Here is a 20,487-nt window from a genome sequence, read left to right as displayed (position 1 = left end):
AGGTGGCAAAATGAGGTTGAAATTGACACGGACAGTTGAAACAGCCCTACCAGAGCAGTTCAGTGATTTATGGTACATAAATGGTACATAAATCACCCCACGATTTAGTGATGAGAGGCAAGTGGTGTGAGGTCAAAAGACAAAGAAAAAGAATTCGAGAAGTAGGTATAACTGGCAAAGGAACAAGCGCCCCAAGTGACTGATGAAGGAAGTTAAAAATGGGTGAGCAGATGATGGAGGAAGTGAAGCGGTCAGAGGACTCTGTAGGCATCTGGGGAAGAGGACAGAATCCAATTCTCAGTTTGGACAAAGAAGAATATGGCTAAAGAAGAATATGGCTAAAGAGTAGGAGAAAGTGACGGTAATTTATTTTTTCGGGGTGATTAAAAAGTCAAAACATATTTATGGACATGGCCTCTCAATGGCTACAGTGTAATTTAACACGTCTGCGTCCCCTGCTTATGACAGAATTTATGAGCATGCTATAGGACAGTACATGCTAAGCTGCTTTATCACATCCAAAAGACTCCACTATTGAGCCGCTCTCTTCTTCCCATCTGTTATGCTGCGTTTCCCCTGCTTAATTCCTTGTTCCAACCAAAGCAGGAAACATCTCGCCTGAAGCCATAAAGTGTGAACACTGCTCCTATTTTCAAGTGGGAAATCAGAACAGAGGGGACAGAAGTTAGAGTTAGCTGTGGTAGGGAGTCTGGAAATGATGCCTTTAGCCTTTAGTGTTACAGAATGTAAAGTTTTGACCACAGCATTAAGCATTTTGTATTATTTATTGTCTAAATCTAATTGCTGTCTTTATTAAGACCATCACTGATGTGTGTTTAAACAGAAACCACAGATTTAGTTCTCAGTTTGCCAGTTTAAGCAACACTCATTTTGACAGTGCAATAGTTCTCAGTTAATCTATCACTCATTATTATTATTTTCCAAGTAAAGTTGAAGTCAGAGACTGACCCCAGTGACCTGCTTTGCATATCTGAATTACTCACTGCAGGTCCACAGCCAGTATTGGACCGAAAGGACTTGTGAAGACGAATGGTTTTTAAATGACTTTAACTTTGGCACTCTTCGGATCCCAATGTGTTGCGGCCATGTCGCAATGCCTCAAACTGTCCGTGTTCACGGAGGGTGACATAGCTCCTCTTTATTAATGCAGTGCACCAGGGTGCATGTTCCATGGTGAAATTCCTCATATTGCTGTGGATTGATTGGGCGCAAGATGTACCAGACAAGTATTTCGGAGAAACATCAGGTAGATCATGCATGTGTGGACCATCTGGAGCAGGAAGCACTTTCAGCCAACTTTACATACCATAGCCACAGGTTGTGTTTGTTAACTGCTGTTCTCACCCCATGTATAATTTGCACAATTGAAATATAGGCATGTAACGTGGCTTTCATAAATTAGAGTCAAACTGTGCACATGTCTTCTGTGCACCATTACAAACACACATAACCACTTGCAGTGCATTTCTGCCACATATGTGTATACAATGTATGGCCCAACAAGATGCAAGGCACTGCTGCTGGGTAATACATTAAAGCACAGCATCAGATCAGCATAAACAATGACTTCACTACCTGACTGAAGAGGTTGTAAGGCATGGCAAACAAATGATCCCAGTCTGGATTCAGGGACAACGCCTTTGAAAGGAGGTCTGCGTTTGAGGGCCCGACAGATCACAAGAACTCGAAGGCTGGTGAGGTCAGAGAGCGGCAACCTGAGGCACAGCGGCGTGCGTAATGGTGACTTTTTCAGCTACAGTTCATTTGGAGCCACTTATCAGAATTACTCAATGCCTCAGAGACGTGTGTGTGTGTGTGTGTGTGTTCTGGTGCCCAAATGTGTGTGTTCTGGTGGGACCCTCCAAAGATAGCCAAACTCACTTCATCACTGATTACCATGTGACTCTATAAGGGGGGCTCATTTGAGAACTTGACAAAACTGAGGCAAAGGGACCCTGGTCGCCCCCTGGTGGCAGGCTACAGTAACTCAATAGTAGACTGTCCAACAAACATTTAGCGTATCCCTAAAAATTAATCTAAATAAAACCGTTTATGTCACATCCTCTATCTTGGTTTGTGTCATACATTAATGAAATGACACAGTTCTGATGTTAGTGAAGTATTTTATCACCCAAAGAACCTAATGTGGTAGGTCAGAGAGGTGTTTGAAATCCAGTGATGCAAAGGTGTTAGAGATTAGGGTATCAATAGACCAAAATCCCTGTTTTGTTTTTCGTAAACGTCTTCGCTCTCGCGTTGCACCCTCGGTCATCTGGCAGGCTGGGGCTCGGGGCCCCTCGTTGATAGTGTCAATGACTACATGGAAAAAGGAAAGTGAAAACAATAAAAGGTTTGTCACCAGAAGTTGGCTGGACCCCGCAGCAGCCCAGGGAAGGGTGGACGTATCTGCTCAGCGGCATGAATACGTAATTACTCCAACATGCGAGGAGCGCCGTTTCCTGCAGCCCCTGCTCGTGACTGACAGCACAAAGAGCACAGAAGTGACAAGGAGGGCAGAGGGTCACAGAAGAGGGGGGCCGTGTGGTGCTCCAGTGTGTCCACTTGTCTCACGCGATGTGGAACCACTGCAGCAGCTCACATTAGTCTGCTTGCTAACGGCCTGTCCTGCATCACCTCTTAAGAATGTGGCCCGTCCACCAGCTTGGAACCGGAGCAGCGTGATAATTTGATACTGATAAAAATCTGCTGTCATGAACGAGGACATAATGATGGGCTTAGCCTTCAAAGTGAAAATTTATATGGGACCACAGCCGGAGAAGAGAAAACGCCTGTCAGTCATGGCAACATGCTGATTCTCTTTGGGGGGGACCATCAGCGATCCTCCTGGATGGAGTTGTCAACAGAATTTTCCATCAATTGGTTGAAAAATCGTAGCATCTGTGCTGAGATAGAGCTCCTCCACACACACACGCACACACACACACACACACACGCTACCTTTCCTCTCTGTGTATGCAGTTTAAATTTCCGATCATTTGTAGGGTAAATCTGGGGAGCTTAGCCTCACAGTTTGTCGTTTGTATCATTCTTCTGCAAGCCTTCTATTTATTTTCACAGGCAAAAGCACCGAAGAGCCATACAAGTTCTAAACTTGTCCCCTGGCTTTTCCGTTAACAACTGTTTTTTCTTAGAGCCCTTTCCTGATTAAATATGATCGAAAAAGAAGAATACAATCAGAAACAAGTCCCAAAAATTTCCTGGAAATTCCTGAACTACAGCCGAAGCCGAAGTCTGTTTCTGTGTGTCTGCCGTCAGTTAAGGTGGACTTCTGCCACGGAATTCTTTGTGTTCTTAAATCGGAGACTTCGCCAAGCCCAGCTGGTTCACAGAGAGAGACGAGGACGGGGGATAAAGCAGAAGATGGAAAGGAGCAAGCAAATCCATCTTTTATTTCTAACACTTGGCTTCCTCTGGTTACGGCTATTAACACCTCATGTCTGTTTCGGCACAAGCCCTCATACATATTTCGGAGAGGAAAAGATCAAGGGGAGAGAAAAAAAGGATAGAAAACAGCCAGAAGCAGAGAGCCGGGGATAGCATTTGAATGATGTCTCTTTTAGTCTGTAGCTTGGTTTGCGTACAGGCGAGACATAAACCAGGTATTTCTGAAGCCGTGACTTTTCCTGAACCCGAGTTTGAGAGCACGACCGGTGAGTGCGAGGCCGCCCAGATGCTTTTATTGCTTTTGTGGTCACATGACCCATGTGTGTGAATAGCCACAGTATTTTTTTCTTTTCAAACAAAGGTTCAGACAAGCATTTATTTGCGGCTTTGTGGCTGAGTTCACTCTCATCCAAACCAGTGACCCAGAATGATTGATCATTTTTGGAGACCCTTTAATTTTGAATATAATTACTGCAAAAATTCCCAACATCACCTGTGACACCCCAGCGCTGCACTTGTCTCTGCAGCTGTGGAAGGCTCTTTTTTCAAAAACAAAAATTTAAATGGAAACTGGCTCGCAAACCATGTTTCTGTCACACTTTCTTTCTTACAAATAAAATAGAGGGAAACTATGATACACGGCTGTTCTGCTTCGCTTACCTTCCAACTTCTCTGGCCTCCTGCACTCTCTCCTGTGTCGTATTGGGTTTCTGTCCTTTCCCTGTTATACTCGGAGTATTGAACTTTAGCGGAGTGTACTCTGTCCTGAGTCCAAAGGCAGTCGGAGTTTTAAGTGGTGTCTGGGGCTTCAAGCGCTGCCTAAAGGGTAACCAAGAAAATGAGTTGTGCGTATTTACCGACCGTCCGTGTGCTGCTCATGACAACAACAAACACGGGGGACTTCAAGTAACATGTGAGCTAAGACAGGTTTATTTATGATTACCTGCTAGACCAATGGTGGTCCAACAAAAGCACACTTGTTTGAGCTGACAAGATCACATAAATACAGCTAAACAGGGAGCCATTCAACCCAAACTCTTAACTTTTACTTCCAATTGCACAGCTGGTGGTGGGAGGTTGTGCCGGCTAAGATGCACATTTTGTTATCATTCGAACTCTGGGATGCATGACCCGCAGCGTAGTATTTATTTGCGCAGGAACGTTGTACTTTCCAGTGTCTGGATGACAAAACTAAACAAAATTAAATTGTCTTTTCCACCAAACCAGGTAGGGTCAGACACATGCACATGATAAGTACTTCAGTCCCAAATGGCTTCAGTCTCAACATTTCTTGACAGATTCCTTGTATTTACTCCAACAATGGAAAGGGGGAAAGCCTGGATTATCATGATTGATTGACAAAGAACTGATCAGTGCTTTCATATTTTTTACACCGATCCTCAGGAGGGTTGAGCAATTGAGCTGAGAATTGAACTAAATGCTTGGGAGGAGATAGATTGTTGTGAGGGTGCTTAGCTTCTGGACTCACATTGCATGCTCTACCTGTTCGCCAAGTCCTCAGTCGTGCCAGCGTGTGTTTGTTTTGACTAAATCATGAAACTTCCATCATCTTTTTGTCTGACTCTCCTGGCACATTCCTCCTCATCATCAGTATCCTGCATCCTGCTGGATTCTAAGCTTGCTCCCTCCCTCTCTCTCTCCTTTCTCACGCTTAGCTACTCTTACCACAGACTTTTTGGCATTAACAATTGATGGAAACAAGTCCTTTGTAGAAACAGAAGGTTAGTCATCAGGCAGCGATTGCGAAATCTGTGACCCCATCAGGAAGCTTCGTGTACGGAGATGTTAAGGGATAACTTGGGTTTAAATAGCTGCTTTAAACTGTGCAAACATCAGCTGTGCTTATTACAGCTTTGCACATTACAATTCATCTATAGTCACTCATGTCCTATCCCCCACCTGGCTTCCCAGGTGGAATGCTCCATCCAGGTCTGTAAACAAATACATTTGCCAAATGACATAAATGTTCCAAGTCATTCACCTTTTCTTTCACATTCGCTATTTGCCAGCTCTTGAATCGCTGCCTTCATTTAGCAGTAACACAATAACTTTGCTTGTTCTGACAATGGAGACACATTTGTAAGCAAAGTATAATCATGCTGAAACAATTTTAAACAATTTTTATCTCCAAAGACAAATACGGTTTCTGACATTGTGTGCCTGGGCAATTTCATGTATTTAAAAAAAATACAGTAATACTACAGTTGGAAGCACTTATTTATGTGCTTTTTAAGTTCATATCAAATCACCAAAATGAGGCTCAGCGCAGGTCTTAATGTAGGAAAACCCAGTTCACTCTTGAGCTGTCTTCTGTGCCTTTTCACATCATGTTTTGTTTTCTCTCAGCAGTTAACAATAATAGTTTGGTGGTTATTATGAACTTGATTTTACGACATGAAATGAAGACAGTTTGATATTTCATATAAAGGAAAGTTGTGGGATAACCTTGAAATACATAAACAACTACAGTAATGACCAAGAGGCTTTTCTGTGAGTTTATAATGTTTATTTAACTAGATCAATCCCTCTCTGACTAATGTATTTTGTTTGTTTTGGTTATTTTTTCCATTTTTCAGGCTATGGCAGCTTGGGTGGTGGTGGACTCGGTGGTGGAGGACTTGGTGGCGGTGGACTCGGTGGCGGTGGACTCGGTGGTGGTGGTCTCGGTGGTGGTGGACAGGGTTTTGGTGGATTTGGAGGCTATGGAGGAGGTTATTTGCTTGGAAAAATGCAAAATCCTAAAAAAAATATTCATGAGATTCAAGGAGGGGTTAGGATGAGCCCGTTTAACTTTGTTTATTATGACCTCTTGTGTATTAAGCTCTGATTGGTTTGTATAGGTGGCCATGGTGGATATGGTGGAGGCGCTGGTGTTGGCTATCAGTTAGGAGTCGGACAGAAGGCTGCTAAAAGAGGTACCTGAAAAGAGGAAAAATGGAAATGGAACCATATTGCTTACTGCTAAACAACTTTGACCTTTTTAGTGCTTACTTATTGTTCATGATGTGATAGAAATGGTTCTATGTCTAATATTTGTACGAAGGTTCTGCCTGTTAGATAGGTTTGGATCTTGGACCCAGCAGACAAAAAAGCAGAACACTTTTGTTTAACAGTTTCTGGAAGAAGACACAAACCAAGTTCCACTGAAGTTTTTAGCTGCTTGGTTAAATGCAACTGAACATTGAATGTCTGGGCATCATTTTTCATTTTACCTGTTATTTGCTAATGTCGTCATAGTTTTTGCTGACCAAAAAGATGTTGGAACAACATTGCAGCAGCCTAGATCAACGCCTGTCATAACTAATCTGACACCAAATCTGTCTTTGTAGGTGCGGGAGGTTCTCTGCTACCATATGGAGGTACGTTTTAGTTGCTTCATGCAAAGTGAGCATGGAGACAGAAGACACTTGGGAACGGATCTGCATGAGAGCATGCTTGCAAGACAAACCAAACAAATGTTTCTCATTACTGTCCAATGACCATGACAAATACAGTTTGGCAAACGCAGGTGTATTTTTATCACATACCTGCATATGTTTGACAGATTACAGACACTTCATCCAGAATGTAGTGAGACCCTAAAGCTCGTGCTCTATATCTGCACATGGCTTTTGCACGATAAAGTGTAGACTTATGAGGGTCGGTCATAGAGTGAGACATCCTATGGCGCAAAGCCTGCTTCTTAAATATTGGCTGGCTGTTGTGAAATGCCAAGGCAAATAGCCATTTTGTACTTATAAAAAGCATTACTTTCCCCAGAAGAGCAAAAAGCAAATCCTTCTGGGGTTTTTTTAACATACAGAAAAGTATTGCGCAGCATCTGTCAGGTATGGCCCATTTGAGATTAAAAGCTATCATAAACCAGCGTGTTTCATCCCAGTGCCAAGCTCTGTAACCAGTGGGGCGGACAGCTCATTTCCTGCAGAGGAAAATAGCCAGAGAATTGAGGCGTTTGATGAGGCAATGCAAATGCCACGCACGCTGCCTGTCTCTCCTGATTAGACTTAACAGCAGCCATGTTGCTTTTGATCAGGACGTGATGACAGGCTCCCAGGGCTCTATTAACGGCTTTCAATACCAATGGATGCACTGACTTGCTGTGGACAATGTCAGATTTGACAAAAAAAGGCATGTTTGCTCAGCAACCTTTTGGGGGAAAAGGCCCCCTCTAGTGTTCAAGGTACCTATATGTTTTCTGTATTTAATCTCTGAACAGGGACTGGTGGGACTGTACTTGGGGCCGGAGTAGGACCTGGAGGAATTGGAACTGGAGCTGCAGGCAAGACGCAGACACGTCACGTTCTGACATTAATTAATGTTGTTTTTGTGATTTCTGCTTCCCAGGTGTTCTGGCAATCCTTACCAATCCTTTTTAAAAGTCACAGATTAACAGGCTAGAGCAAAAGCAGTTTCAGGCGCTTTCATTTGATGGGCTTTCATTTGTCCTACACTTGTGTGACGTTCCATTTAATATTTTGACAGTCCCGGTTATTCCTCAAACTGGCCTTCCAGGAGGAACTGTTGGTGGAGCTGGAACGAAAGCTTCAAAAGTGCCAGGTTATGTACAGTGGCCTCAACATACAGTAATGCAGCTACAATGTTGAAATTATGTAGTCACCTATTTAGGTTTAGATCACTTTTTACATTTTTTTTGGCCAGTGAGGCAAATTAATCAATGATTACATCTAGGTTCAATCAATATTTGAGCCCTCAGGTTGATTCAAAGTGAGCAAGCTGCGTTTGTATCAGGATCCACATTAAAATCTTGTTGGTTTTCTGAAACCTAGCAAGAAATGAACCAATGAACACACTTGATGGATATGATAAGGATGACGCATCCTTATTATCTTAAAATCTAGTTGGTTTTCTGAAACCTAGCAACAAATGAACCAACGAACACACTTGATGGAGATAATAAGGATGACGCATCCTTTCTTCTCTCAGGCCTGTTATTTTTGTAATGACTAATTTATTTATGAATTATCTGATCATCAAATGTGGATGCAGGGTGTTCTAACATCAGACCTTTGGGTTCTGCAGGTGTAGGGGTGCCCGGTCTTTTCCATGGTTTGGTGCCCGGACAAGGTTTGCCTCCTTCACTCAGTCATCATCTCTCTTTTCTTTCTTTTGTCTCTTCTCAATTTTTAAAGAATTTTGTGCACAAACGTATCAAAACACAGAACTGGCTTCATTTCGGTTTATTATGGTTATTTCAGGCTTTGGTGGACGTGGTGTCTTACCGGGGGTGGCCATCGGTTCCAATCTCAATCCCAAATCAAGTATGAATTTGTGAATTTTGTTCATTTTAATTTTTTTTTAAAACAACATTTTAGAAATTTTCTTTGAGTGTATCCTTATTCGATTCCTTACCCTTTTTTAATGTGGGGAATTTGTTTTACTTTGTCCTTCAGTTCCAGGGGTAGGACAAGGAACCCAAGGAGGTACCTTTACAGCAGAAATGAAACAAATCTATTTGTGGGCACTGTTCTTGGTAAGACATACCTGAATTTGCCTTGTCTTAGGTGGGTATGGTGGACAAATGCAGCCAGGAGTGTTCCACGGTTACCCCCTCACGTCCCCCAAAGGTCTGACCCTCATTTATACAGCAACATGCTGTCTTCATAGTCCTCTGCTACGGTCCTGCACTTGATATTCTGGGATGGTGGATTATTCACTGTTGTCCAATCACATCTTTGTAGAAACTACATATTCCACTTTTGGACTGATAAAACATGTGAAATGCCATGTTCTGATCTACATTCCTATGTTAAAGTTTAAAACACTAAGTGGAAAAATCCTTCAAAGATAATATTCTGAATATTTGCATGTCTGCAGGATATGGAACAGCAGCCAAGGCTGCTAAATATGGTGAGAATATTCATGAGTTTGCACGTTTTTTTTATCATTTGCACTATGATTATATGTTTTTAGTGATTGAAAAACTTATTTACCTATTTATGAACAGGGGTTCCTGGAGGAGTCCCAGGAGGAATTCCAGGTGGAGTACCTGGAGGTTTTCCAGGAGGAGTTCCAGGAGGAGGCTTCCCAGGAGGAGTTCCAGGAGGAGGCTTCCCAGGAGGAGTTCCAGGAGGAGGTTTCCCAGGAGGAGTTCCAGGAGGTTTTCCAGGAGGAGTTCCAGGAGGTTTTCCAGGAGGAGTTCCAGGAGGTTTTCCAGGAGGAGCACCACTTGGAGGAATTTCTCCAGCTAAAGCAGCTAAATATGGTACAATGTTGGAATAGAATTATCACGAGTTAATGTTGTGCAGCACTGTAAGCTGAAGGAGTTTATAAACGTTTTCATAGTTATCTTGGATCATTAATGATTTTTTTTCTTTTTCTTTTTGTGAACTGGTGGAACACAAGGAGGGGCTGGTGGGTATGGAGGACTGGGTGGAACTGGAGGCCTGGGAGGTGGAGGACCAGGTGGATATTCAGCTGCTGCCAAGGCTGCAAAATATGGTGTGGCAGGTTTTTAATTTTCTTCATTAACATTTTCTCAACTTAAGCCAAGATATTAAGACACGATAAAAGATTTTTCTGCTTACAAGGAAACACAACAAAATGGGATGTTTAACAGACTTAAAAGAGTTTTGACTTTCCACACTGTGACACCAAAAAAACAATAAAGCATCTTTTTGTGCAGGAGTGGGAGGACTGGGAGGAGCAGGAGGACTCGGAGGGGCAGGAGGACTGGGTGGGGCAGGAGGACTCGGAGGGGCAGGAGGACTCGGAGGACTAGGAGGAACTGGAGGATACAACGCTGCTGCCAAAGCTCAAAAATATGGTCATTCTATGCTTTTATTATCAAATACACAATTTTTATGTTTTGAATTATTTGATTGTGAATGTTCTAAAATTAGTCATAGCCAATAGTTTTACATGGAAACTGTTTTGTTTTGTTTTTGTTTTTTTACTGCAATGCAGCCCAGGGAGCTGGAGGAAGAGTGATTCATAGAGGTGCAGGAGGACTGGGAGGAACTGGCCTGGGAGGAACAGGACTCGGTGGAACAGGACTGAGTGGATTGGGACTGGGAGGAACCGGAGGGTATAATGCTGCTGCCAAAGCTCAGAAATATGGTAATTACTTGATGAAGTATCCTTCTTTGAGATGCAGGGAACTAACACAAAAATCCTTTTAATCTTTGATGTTACAATGTTGAATTACACCACTGGTTCCACATGAAAGGAATGTTGTCTTCTACTGTAGCACAGGCACTAGGGGGAGCCGGAGCTCTTGGTGGGGCAGGACTGGGAGGAACAGGACTGGGAGGAACAGGACTGGGAGGTACCGGAGGACTGGGAGGTACCGGAGGACTTGGTGCAACAGGTCTGGGAGGACTGGGAGGAACCGGAGGGTATAATGCTGCTGCCAAAGCTCAAAAATATGGTAATTATGGGATGGATTTTAGTATCTTTCTTCTTTGAAGTGTAGGGAACTGACACAAAATATCAAATTAATGACAAAAGGAACATTTGATCCTTTGATCCTCTGGTGTTATGGGGATGAACAACAATAATATTTCTACGCGAAATTAATGTTGTGTTCCGGAGGTGCAGGAGCACTTGGTGGGGCAGGACTGGGAGGAACAGGACTGGGAGGAAGAGGACTGGGAGGAACAGGACTGGGAGGTACCGGAGGAGTGGGAGGAGGAACGTACTCTGCTGCCGCCAAAGCAGCTAAATATGGTACCCACAATTTATTCAAAGATCTAAAAATTAGACTCATGCTGTTGCCAACATTGCAGTGTGAAAAGCACTAGATGGGAATAGGGACTCACAACTAATTTCGGCCATAAACATCCAGGTGGAGGTGCAGGCATAGTTCCTGGAGGTGGACCAGGTGGTGTAATCCCAGGAAGGGTGCCAGGATATTTACCAGGATATGGATGTAAGCACAACCCAAGTTTGCTCAACTGGTAATTCCCATTTAATATCATCCCTGTGTTGTGTTGCAGCTTTGTCAACCGGTGGGCTACCCTACGGTGAGACTACAGCAGACTATTCACGCAGCTCATGTGCAGGTATTATGACAACTGGCTAATAATGTGATTCGAAGTAGGAGTCCCAGGAGGAGGTGCAGTTCCAGGAGGTCCGGGACAGTTCTTTCCTGGTGGGGGCGTTTATGGTGGTAAATGAAAGCATTTACAGGAGAATTTGTAACAGTCACAACAGTGTCTGTCTCGATTTAACTTAAATCCTGCTTCTCCTGACAGGCTATGGAGGCAAACCCCCAAAATATGGTAGGAATGTTATTTATATATACTTATAATAATTGGAATAATTAATAATAATATGACTTATAATATTAATTACCCCATCACCCTAATTAGGGGTTGGAGGAGGAACTGGCATCGTCCCAGGAGGAACTGGGGTGGTACCAGGAGGAACTGGGTTGGTACCAGGAGGAACTGGATTGGTACCAGGAGGAACTGGGGTCATCCCAGGAGGAGTTGGGGTCATCCCTGGAGGAGTAGGAGGATACTCTGCTGCCAAAGCTGCTAAATATGGTAGAATAAACAAGTGGGCGCAAACATAATTATGGTTTAATTAGATTAAAACATATCAATGTCTGTTTATTAGGTTTAACAGGAGGGGTCGGGGGGGCTCTGCCAGTGGGAGGAGTGGGTGGAGGTAGGACAGGAATATTGTCATTTTACCACTTGTGTGATTATTGCTGTTTGATTATGATTCTGACAAAGGTTTGTTTTTACAGGCTACCCCGGCGGGGTAAAACCACCAAAGCCTGGTGAGTGCTGGAACTTTCTAATATATGAGCCACATACGTAGTTCCCCTGAGCAGCTACACTGCTGACACTACTGTGTGTTTATGCCTGTCTTTGGGAGCAGGACTTGTTGTGCCAGGAGCTACTCCAGGTTCATTCATTAGTGGTGTTCCTGATGGTGATTCTGGAAAACCAGGTTAAATTTAAACAATAAATTCTCTTCTATGATGAACATTCTTGTCCTCATGGATGACCTTTCAAACCTGCTGTTGCAGCCAAAGAAACCGGTCCCGCTGGAACTCCTCGGCCAGGTACCGCAAAAAAAAAGAAGGATAAAGTCCACAACAGACAGAATATTTTTCAGTTATTTTAGGGTTAGAATTGCTGCATTTTCACAACTTTGTTCAACTTTTCCATCTATCTTGCCCACAGTTTGTTTTGTTACTGCTTATGCTACAAGCCATTGACCACCTCTAGCTTTCTTCTTCTGGCACTATCAGGGTTCATCTAAAAGCTTCTGGATCTTCTGATCTCCGCTCGGGCACCTGTTCTAAGTACCGGTACTATCAATGAAACCGGAACCTGTTGTCTTTTGGCAGGGCCCACGCCTATTGCCGAAACCGGCATGGCCCCCGAGATCCCCCAGTCGAGTAAGAGTTGCTGCTTGCATGAACATTTGAACTTTTACGTGAACTCTGTGACAGTTCCTGTAAACCCGACCAAATTCTAAAACATAGCAGATATGGTTATAGTCCAAAACTGTGAGTGTCTACTTCAATTGTAGAGACATGAGATATTAGTCGTCTGGATGGCAGTGCTGGTTATCCAACAAGGATGTCTCATATATCTGCCTTTCCTCAAATATAATGAAATGAGATTTCAAGAAGTTTGGTCTTTTTCCTAAGACCGAGAAGCGGAACAAGCTTAATGGTGTATCTGGACATCTAAGCTCAGGAAGACATCTTTACATTCCTTCAGTCCTGTCATCCTGTTTCTATTAATGAGGAAATGTGGTTTCAAATAGGATTTATAATGGGAACAATTCACCACATCTTTGTAACTTCAGGACAGTAACGTTCACCAGTGCCTCTGCTGCAGTTCAGTAAATATCATTAACATCTCTATGTTCTAAAGTTCTCATAGACTTCAAAAGATATCCCAGATATCCCAGTTCCAACAACTCATTGCATCAATCACTAATTCATCTATATCAAAGCTATCGGATCAGCAGAACCTCAGATAGTTGCTTTTGATGATGATCCATGACCTTCATCACCACTCTGAACAGATGAATTACGTTTGATAATTTCCTGATACGGGCCCGAGGCCTCAGAACATTCTGCTGGTTCGTCACAGAATTCAAATCAAGAGTTGAAGAAGTTTCCAGACAAGTTATTTGTGAGCAGTTTTGGCCATTTCTTCAGTACGTTTGATCTGTGTTTCGTTCATTGTGCTGCTGGAAAACACAACTGCCCCCAAGATCCAACCTTCTGACTGGTGACGCCACGTTTCCGTGAATACTCTGGAGACGCTTGTCCTGTCTCATTATTCTGGTTTTGTCACCAGTTCATTTGGTGAAACAGTCTCCAACAGGACGCCACACTGAAATTGATCCCTAGGTTTCTCAAACGGCAGATTTGCTCCATAGATTTAAAGAAATCTTAATTTTAGAAAGAAATTTTAATAAAACTGGAGCCTTCAGGTACCTTTGACTGAAATACTCAGAAATTATTGGCTGCTGTAAAATGATTTAGGATCTTTTTCCTCTTGGAAAGAGTTTAACACTCAAGTGTTGAAAATCATCAGTTTTGAGATTCTTCAATTTCTTTTTAACTAACAGCTTGTTCTGCTTCTGTTGCTTTAAAGCATATTAGTGATCATTTTTCAGTAATTGCAATATATGAAAAACAATACAGCCTAAATGGATTAGCAGTGAAATGTCATTTGCACATATTTTATTGCTTTTACAGATGCTTTTTCCACTCTTTGTGCATTCTGCAGCAGGGAATTCATTTAATGAACTGTTGTCACAAAAGCTGAGTGATGTATACCATGTTATAACATGTTTAGTGAAAAGGTTATAAATTGTATGACCTGTGAATCTTACTATACAGCACAACATTTGCTTTTATTGTTGTCTTAACTTGGTTTTTATCATTCTTTTAAATAGTTTTTTTTTTTAAAAATCTCTATTTATGTAGTCATTATATATATAGCTGTTAAATGATACATATTAAATTAAAAGTTTGTTTTTTCTTGAATTACTAATTTCTTTCTATTCTTTCCTTTACTCCATTCTGATGTGATGGACATATGAAACCAGGCGGTGAGTCTGACATAAGCTACTTTTGCAGTTAGTGATTTTAATTTTTTATTAATCATGATTATGACATTTTTCCCCCACGCTGTTTTAACAGTTTCTGGAGGAATCATTCAGCCTAGCAGTAAGTTGTTTGTTTCACTTTCTTTTCTTTTTTTCTTACCTATTTCTAACTAATATTATTGAATTGATTCTCGGCCTGATGAAACTTTCCTTTAATTTTACAGCTGGGACAAGTATTGGTAAATATAGGCAGTTATTTTACTATTCAAATGAACCAAAGAACAATATTTTGCAGAATGCATCAGCTGTGTACTGTGTGTAATATGCATATAGGGGGAGTCGGTGTTCCAGCGCCATCTGGTGGTAAGACTATTTTTTATTTTCTTGTTATTCCGATAAAATTTCGGTTCGTAACATTTGATGTATACATTCACGATAATTACATATTATATATTTACAATAATAATCTTATTTTACTTATTTAACCAAATATGTATCGAGATATTTAAAAATCATCTTTAATACCTATCATTATTACCAGATAGCCATTATAGTCGGTTTTATTTTGTTTAAAAACACGATTTTTAATTCCAGTTCTAATTTCTAATTAAATCTGCAAATATAAAACGGTAACTTTGATGAAATTGAATCAAATTAGATTTTTTAATAATCCGACAAGTCTGTCTTCACTGCTTGTTGACAGCTAAATTGCAAACTGTCTTGTGTCATTTGATTAAAAGTTTGTTTTCCCTCTTTTAGATAGAATCCTACAGCCTACAGGTGAATCAACACTCTACTTAGGAACAAATGAATGGATTCATTTTAAATTCGTTTAAATTCGTTGAGATGCAATGTACCTCTGTTGCCACACGATGGCGACATACAGCTTAGTCTCCTGCAGCCTGACACGCAACGCTGTTATTTTCAGGTGCTGGTTTAGGCGCCGGTGGAAAAGCACCTAAACCACTTTTACCAGGTAAATATATAAAGTCACACACAAGCGCGTGCACATAGTGGGGTGCATTCATGAAATGACGGTGTCCAATGTTTTGATTATACTTTAGCAACATAAAGAAAATAAGACAATTCAGTCCATATAACACATGAAAGGTGCACCAATTTATAGTTACAGGTTTCTCCACTAATTCATCTCTTTTTACTTATACTGAATAGGTGCTGGTGGTGTAGGACTTGTTCCAGGTGCTGGTGGTGTAGGACTTGTTCCAGGTGCTGTGGGTACAGGACTTGTTCCAGGTGCTGGTGGATACCCCTATGGTGTAAATTATGGAGGCAAGGTCCCTCTATTTTTTCCTGCAACTGTTCTGTTGAATTGCTGTGTCTTTACCTTCTGTCCTATGGTGTAGTTCCTTATGGTGTGGGCACTGGAACCTTACCTGGAGCCAAACCTTTGAAACCTCCAGGTACTGCATGTGTTTGTGTATCTGAATGAACCATCTACAACATGAATTGTAAATGCAGACATCCTTTGTGTTTGACTCATTCTAGTTTGCATAAAAAGGCCCATTCATGCATTGTGTGATTCTGTTGCAGTAGGTGGAGGTGGAGTAGGAGTAGGCCGTGGAGTAGGAATCCCTCTGACAGCAGGAGGATTTCCAGGTCACAATGTGTTTTGTTATTTAAATGAAAGACAAACTACCTGAAACATTTTAGCTACTTTAGCTTAGAGAACAGTTAATTTGACAAATGATCAAATATTTGTTAGTCACTGTGATTATGCTGTGCTAATACATATATTTACTCACTTTTAAGGGAAATCAACGTTCTGCCCAGTGCTCAAAGTGACAGTTGTTGTGAAGATGTTATCACACTAAACTTCCTGTGCAGGAAATTATGCTGATAAAGTGTTTGTGTTCAAAAATGGAAACACCAACTTGTGTGTAGATGGAGCAATAATGTTGACATGTCTTATTAGAGGCTGTGTGTGTGTGTGTGTCTGTGTGTGTGTCTGTGTGTGTGTGTGTGTGTGTGTGTGTGTGTGTGAGGGGGGGGGGGGGAAGAGATAGTGTGTTGACTCCAGTCTCGTGTCTCATGTGACAGGCGGGTTGACGTATCCCTCTGCAACAGGAAACGGCGCCAGCATTGGATCTAAACCACCCATATCAGGTTGTGTGAACAGGGCAGCTGGGGCACTGTTTATTAGCTGTTTATTACAATGGAGAATCTGCTGATTCTTTTTGAAGCATGTTTGCAAGTACAAACAGCCCATTATTTCTAGTTGGGGTCTGAGTATGTTCATTTATACTGTGTGCAAAATCAAAGTGTGGCTGTTTAGAGATAGCTCACATCCCCTGGAGACCTCAGCCTTAGCACAGCAATACTCAGAAGGAAGTTTGAAGGAGGAGAATAGAATTACAGATACCAGAATAACCATCTTGGAGCACTGCACCCTGCTGTTTGCACTGCGCAGTCTTTTATAGTCTTATAACAGTGATTCTTTAAATAAAGCATCTGTTTGCTACAATGTGAATGTGGCCCAACTCTTCCCTGCTTTGGAAACAGTCAGATCACAGCAGTCTAACCTCTGTATTTGTTGTGCACATGAACAGGTTATGGTGTTCTTGGGGGTGGTGGGATATACCAGCCAGGTAATAGTCTCCACATTTACTGTTTAACTTAATAAAGTAGCTGTGTGGTAATGGAATCACTGGCACTTAATTTCACAGGTGTGGTACCCGGATATGGAGGACTTTACCCCCAACAGTACCCCCAAGGTAGAGCTGCTTTCACTTGCTTGCATAAAAATAAATATTATGGGCACATCAATACACTGAGAAATGGTACTGTTTGTTTTAGTGTGAGCTCCTCCTGCAGCATAACCAGCAACACAATATTCCAATGATATTCTGTGCAGCCTTTTAAAAAGGATCATCTGCAACTAAATTGGTCGAAATATTGTAATCATTCCTCATTTCTGCCTCCTCATTCCAAGTGTAGTTATTCTTTTTATGTCTGTGTTGCTGCTGAAAGGTTTCCTAAGGCCTCATTACTAGTTGCTCAGGCACAGAGAGAACAGGCTTTAACTTTTCATCCGTTTCCCGATCAGGAGGCGGATTATTGCACAGCTGCCAGCAGTCAGGTAACACGGCTGGACTGGTGAAAGAACGGTAGTTCTGATCCGTCCCCGTCCCTCTAAAGAGCACCAGTGGACTTTCAAAGAGAGCATAAAGAAACAGAGAGATGAGCTACAGCAGAAATTTACCTCCCCTGGTTCACAAAACAACATCAGTCATGTAAAATCCCTTTTCTCTCTTTTCCTTTGCGCTAAAAGCTTTCACCAAATCTCAAACTAAATACTTTTACTTCCTTTTAAACTGATTGAAAAACAGTTTCTAGTTGATACGCAGCAGATGATATCTGGAAACTTGAAAAGTCCTGAATAACTGTTGGGGGTGGAGCCAAATCCAAATTTATTCATGCAAACACACATTTTTGACATAAATGCTTGAATGGTTCAGGGAGAATCCAGCTCAAGGACTTTTCAATTTTAATAAAAATCTTTTTTTTTCTGTTTTCCTAAACTAATGAACTCACACCTAAGTTTGGGTTACATTGAGGAATTAAATGTTTGAGTATCACAGGCTTCCAGTGCTCTCAATTACTACAGAAAGAGGAATGAATCACAATATATTAATGGTTTTTGATTCCAATTTATGAAAACAGAAAAATAGGGCTGCAGGTACTTTCAAACAAGCCAGATTTCCTGTAAAGAGCCCATGTGGATCCCCTGGAACCAGAACCTAACTGATTCTGTTAAAGGGTTAAAGGTTTGATCTTAGTGCTGCCCCACATGATCTCATCCTTTCTTCATCTTCATCTTTGGGTTATTTAGGTGGGTACGTGCCAGCCCCGCTGACTCCTCAGCAAGGTGAGCAATGCACTTTCCTTTTTGTTTTTATTTTTATTTAAAAAAAAGCAAGAAAGAGCACCATTTAAAGTCTGAATCTTTCGGAATTTTACAAAATCTCTAGTCAATAAAAGAGTGATGCAAATTCTGGCCAGCGTGAATGCTCAGGCTGATCTAGTGGTGAAACATGTGGTGTTGCTCTGCTCGTTAACACTCAGTGTTGATGTTTCTGGCCCTTGTCATTTTAATATAGGCAGTGAAACAACGTTGTTTATGATTCCAATTACCACTCGGACAGCAAATATCTGCCTGTTTGTTTGCAGCCAAAGCAGCAAAGTACGGTGCTCTGCAGGGTTTCCTCGGAGGTGCAGGAGGGGCGTTCAGAGGTGAGATGTGTGTGTGTGTGCGTGTGTGTGTGTGTGTGGTCAGCAGGGAGGAACAGCTGGATCAAACTGTTGCTTTTTGCTGCAGGGGGTGCCGCAGGATGCCAGGGTAAATTCTGCGGGAGGAGGAAGTAAAAGGATCTCTTGAGATTCGGAGTGACCTCAAGAAACTATGGTGCTACTGCATGATCTAGAATGTACATTTTATATGCAATCAAGCCCCATTAGAAGCCATATAGAGACATTTGTTACTTGACTTCATTGTTTTTTTATTAAAAAGCCAAAACCCACCGACCCAGAATTTTGTACACGTTCTGAAGTGATGGAGGCTGTTTTTGAAGGTGCCTTTAACCTCTAACATGGTCAGATAAACCAGCCTTTTCTCTCTTTATCAAACCAGCCTACATAGAATACATTTGGCGTGTGTGCGTGCTTCCTGTGCATGTGTTTGTTTGTTCTTTTTGTTGCCTGCATATACTAGTACTGTTGTTTGCATGGCTGTCGGAACCCAGTCTGTGTGACCTAGGCCTGATTTCTCCCTTAGTTTTAATCCCAGAGGAAGGTGAACTGTAACGCCCGTCCCCTCTCAGAGTTGAGGCCTGTCCAAAAAAAACGGATAAAATCCGGCCAATCTCGGCATCTGTTCTGGCTCCGCTCTGATCTCCGCTGCTATTTTTAGACCTGCTTGGTATAAAGCGGCGGGAACTGGGACTCTGGCCGACCCATCCGCTCTCAGCAACTTTGCAGATTTACTGCAGTTCAGCTTCCTCAGCAGTTTTTAGCCCTGCCCCTCATGTTTGTTTCATTTCCTGCTCTGAGAAACAGCATTCTGAAGATAACCAAGGTGTCAATGATGGCAGGAGAACCAGACTGTGTTCAAACATGACTCAGATGCTCCTTTGGCATGTACATTATGTATGAATGTCTATGTGTTGTGGGATCAAAGCTTTAGTCTCATTGCAGTAGTTATTTACACTTATGTACCTTGTAATTACTCAAGATATTTTTGCACCATAATTTGACTCATATCTGTATTGTTTATCTGGAGTGTGTGAATATAAACAACCTCTTTTAAGTACTAGTTTTTCCATTTATTCTCTCAAAGTGTTATATGAATCATAAGCTCCCATTGTTCTTCATTTACGTGAGCGGCTCTCTGACCAATGCGCTGTTGCCAAGTGACCCCATATCTTAATGTAATTATGTACTGTATTATTGTTTTTTTTCTACTCCATTTGATGTTAGCTGGCTTCAGTTCCTTCCCTCAGTGCTGTGTAAGAACAGTTTTTGAGCCTCACTGGGTTAGACCTTGTCTTATGTGCCGTGGGATACTCTTCAACTTAATTTAAAACTGTTTTTAAAAGGAGGAACAGTGTGATTTTTGCACTTTTTATGTCTCCATGACACACGTGTGACTCGTTCCCGGATATCCTGGCATTATTTGCTTCATTAAGTAACTAATAAAATGTGTGAAAAGGTCCTGCGTTGTGCTTTTCCTCCTCTTTCTCCTACATTCCACAGTGGTGGCTGCTTGACCTGAGTAGATGAAAACCACCTGAGTTCGTGCCAGAAACCACATCAAAATAACACGTGGGGGGCAACATTCTGTCCTCTCAAATGTCTATAGTTCCTCCCAAATCTCTGCTGACAACAAATCTGCAGACATTTCTGCTCTGAAAAGACTAAACTCTGTTCTTGTTGTGCCAGTTGAAAATAATGAAGTAATGTTTGTTCTATAGAAATCAT

General features: G+C 41.8%; 1 protein-coding gene across 9 annotated transcripts in view; it reads left to right on the top strand.

The window, feature by feature from the left end:
- elna (elastin a) overlaps window positions 1-20,221 on the top strand; it is a 34,905-nt gene extending 14,684 nt beyond the window's left edge. For 2 of the 9 annotated variants that reach the window (XM_029843647.1, XM_029843645.1), the window contains exons 6-47: window positions 6,024-6,158; window positions 6,288-6,362; window positions 6,777-6,806; window positions 7,664-7,726; window positions 7,930-8,004; window positions 8,488-8,532; window positions 8,664-8,726; window positions 8,859-8,888; window positions 8,970-9,032; window positions 9,283-9,315; window positions 9,413-9,670; window positions 9,811-9,906; window positions 10,091-10,231; window positions 10,372-10,524; window positions 10,655-10,834; window positions 10,999-11,133; window positions 11,252-11,335; window positions 11,403-11,429; window positions 11,507-11,575; window positions 11,661-11,687; window positions 11,778-11,954; window positions 12,028-12,078; window positions 12,161-12,193; window positions 12,295-12,366; window positions 12,446-12,481; window positions 12,770-12,820; window positions 14,494-14,496; window positions 14,588-14,614; window positions 14,718-14,732; window positions 14,827-14,856; window positions 15,253-15,273; window positions 15,422-15,469; window positions 15,667-15,783; window positions 15,858-15,914; window positions 16,045-16,110; window positions 16,552-16,617; window positions 17,061-17,099; window positions 17,178-17,225; window positions 17,558-17,590; window positions 18,344-18,379; window positions 18,682-18,744; window positions 18,830-20,221. In XM_029843647.1, the coding sequence (XP_029699507.1) occupies window positions 6,024-6,158; window positions 6,288-6,362; window positions 6,777-6,806; window positions 7,664-7,726; window positions 7,930-8,004; window positions 8,488-8,532; window positions 8,664-8,726; window positions 8,859-8,888; window positions 8,970-9,032; window positions 9,283-9,315; window positions 9,413-9,670; window positions 9,811-9,906; window positions 10,091-10,231; window positions 10,372-10,524; window positions 10,655-10,834; window positions 10,999-11,133; window positions 11,252-11,335; window positions 11,403-11,429; window positions 11,507-11,575; window positions 11,661-11,687; window positions 11,778-11,954; window positions 12,028-12,078; window positions 12,161-12,193; window positions 12,295-12,366; window positions 12,446-12,481; window positions 12,770-12,820; window positions 14,494-14,496; window positions 14,588-14,614; window positions 14,718-14,732; window positions 14,827-14,856; window positions 15,253-15,273; window positions 15,422-15,469; window positions 15,667-15,783; window positions 15,858-15,914; window positions 16,045-16,110; window positions 16,552-16,617; window positions 17,061-17,099; window positions 17,178-17,225; window positions 17,558-17,590; window positions 18,344-18,379; window positions 18,682-18,744; window positions 18,830-18,876 (2,918 nt within the window). In that variant the 3' untranslated portion in view covers window positions 18,877-20,221. The remainder of the gene's footprint in view (window positions 1-6,023; window positions 6,159-6,287; window positions 6,363-6,776; window positions 6,807-7,663; window positions 7,727-7,929; window positions 8,005-8,487; window positions 8,533-8,663; window positions 8,727-8,858; window positions 8,889-8,969; window positions 9,033-9,282; window positions 9,316-9,412; window positions 9,671-9,810; window positions 9,907-10,090; window positions 10,232-10,371; window positions 10,525-10,654; window positions 10,835-10,998; window positions 11,134-11,251; window positions 11,336-11,402; window positions 11,430-11,506; window positions 11,576-11,660; window positions 11,688-11,777; window positions 11,955-12,027; window positions 12,079-12,160; window positions 12,194-12,294; window positions 12,367-12,445; window positions 12,482-12,769; window positions 12,821-14,493; window positions 14,497-14,587; window positions 14,615-14,717; window positions 14,733-14,826; window positions 14,857-15,252; window positions 15,274-15,421; window positions 15,470-15,666; window positions 15,784-15,857; window positions 15,915-16,044; window positions 16,111-16,551; window positions 16,618-17,060; window positions 17,100-17,177; window positions 17,226-17,557; window positions 17,591-18,343; window positions 18,380-18,681; window positions 18,745-18,829) is intronic. The other 7 variants (XM_029843649.1, XM_029843648.1, XM_029843652.1 and 4 more) reach the window with 7 other exon arrangements.
- Window positions 20,222-20,487: the final 266 nt, after the last annotated feature.

This window comes from Takifugu rubripes, chromosome 11 (genome assembly GCF_901000725.2).
Source record: "Takifugu rubripes chromosome 11, fTakRub1.2, whole genome shotgun sequence".
Lineage (NCBI taxonomy): Eukaryota > Metazoa > Chordata > Actinopteri > Tetraodontiformes > Tetraodontidae > Takifugu > Takifugu rubripes.
Note: the sequence above shows the minus strand (reverse complement) of the source record. Positions and strands in the feature narration are given on the sequence as shown.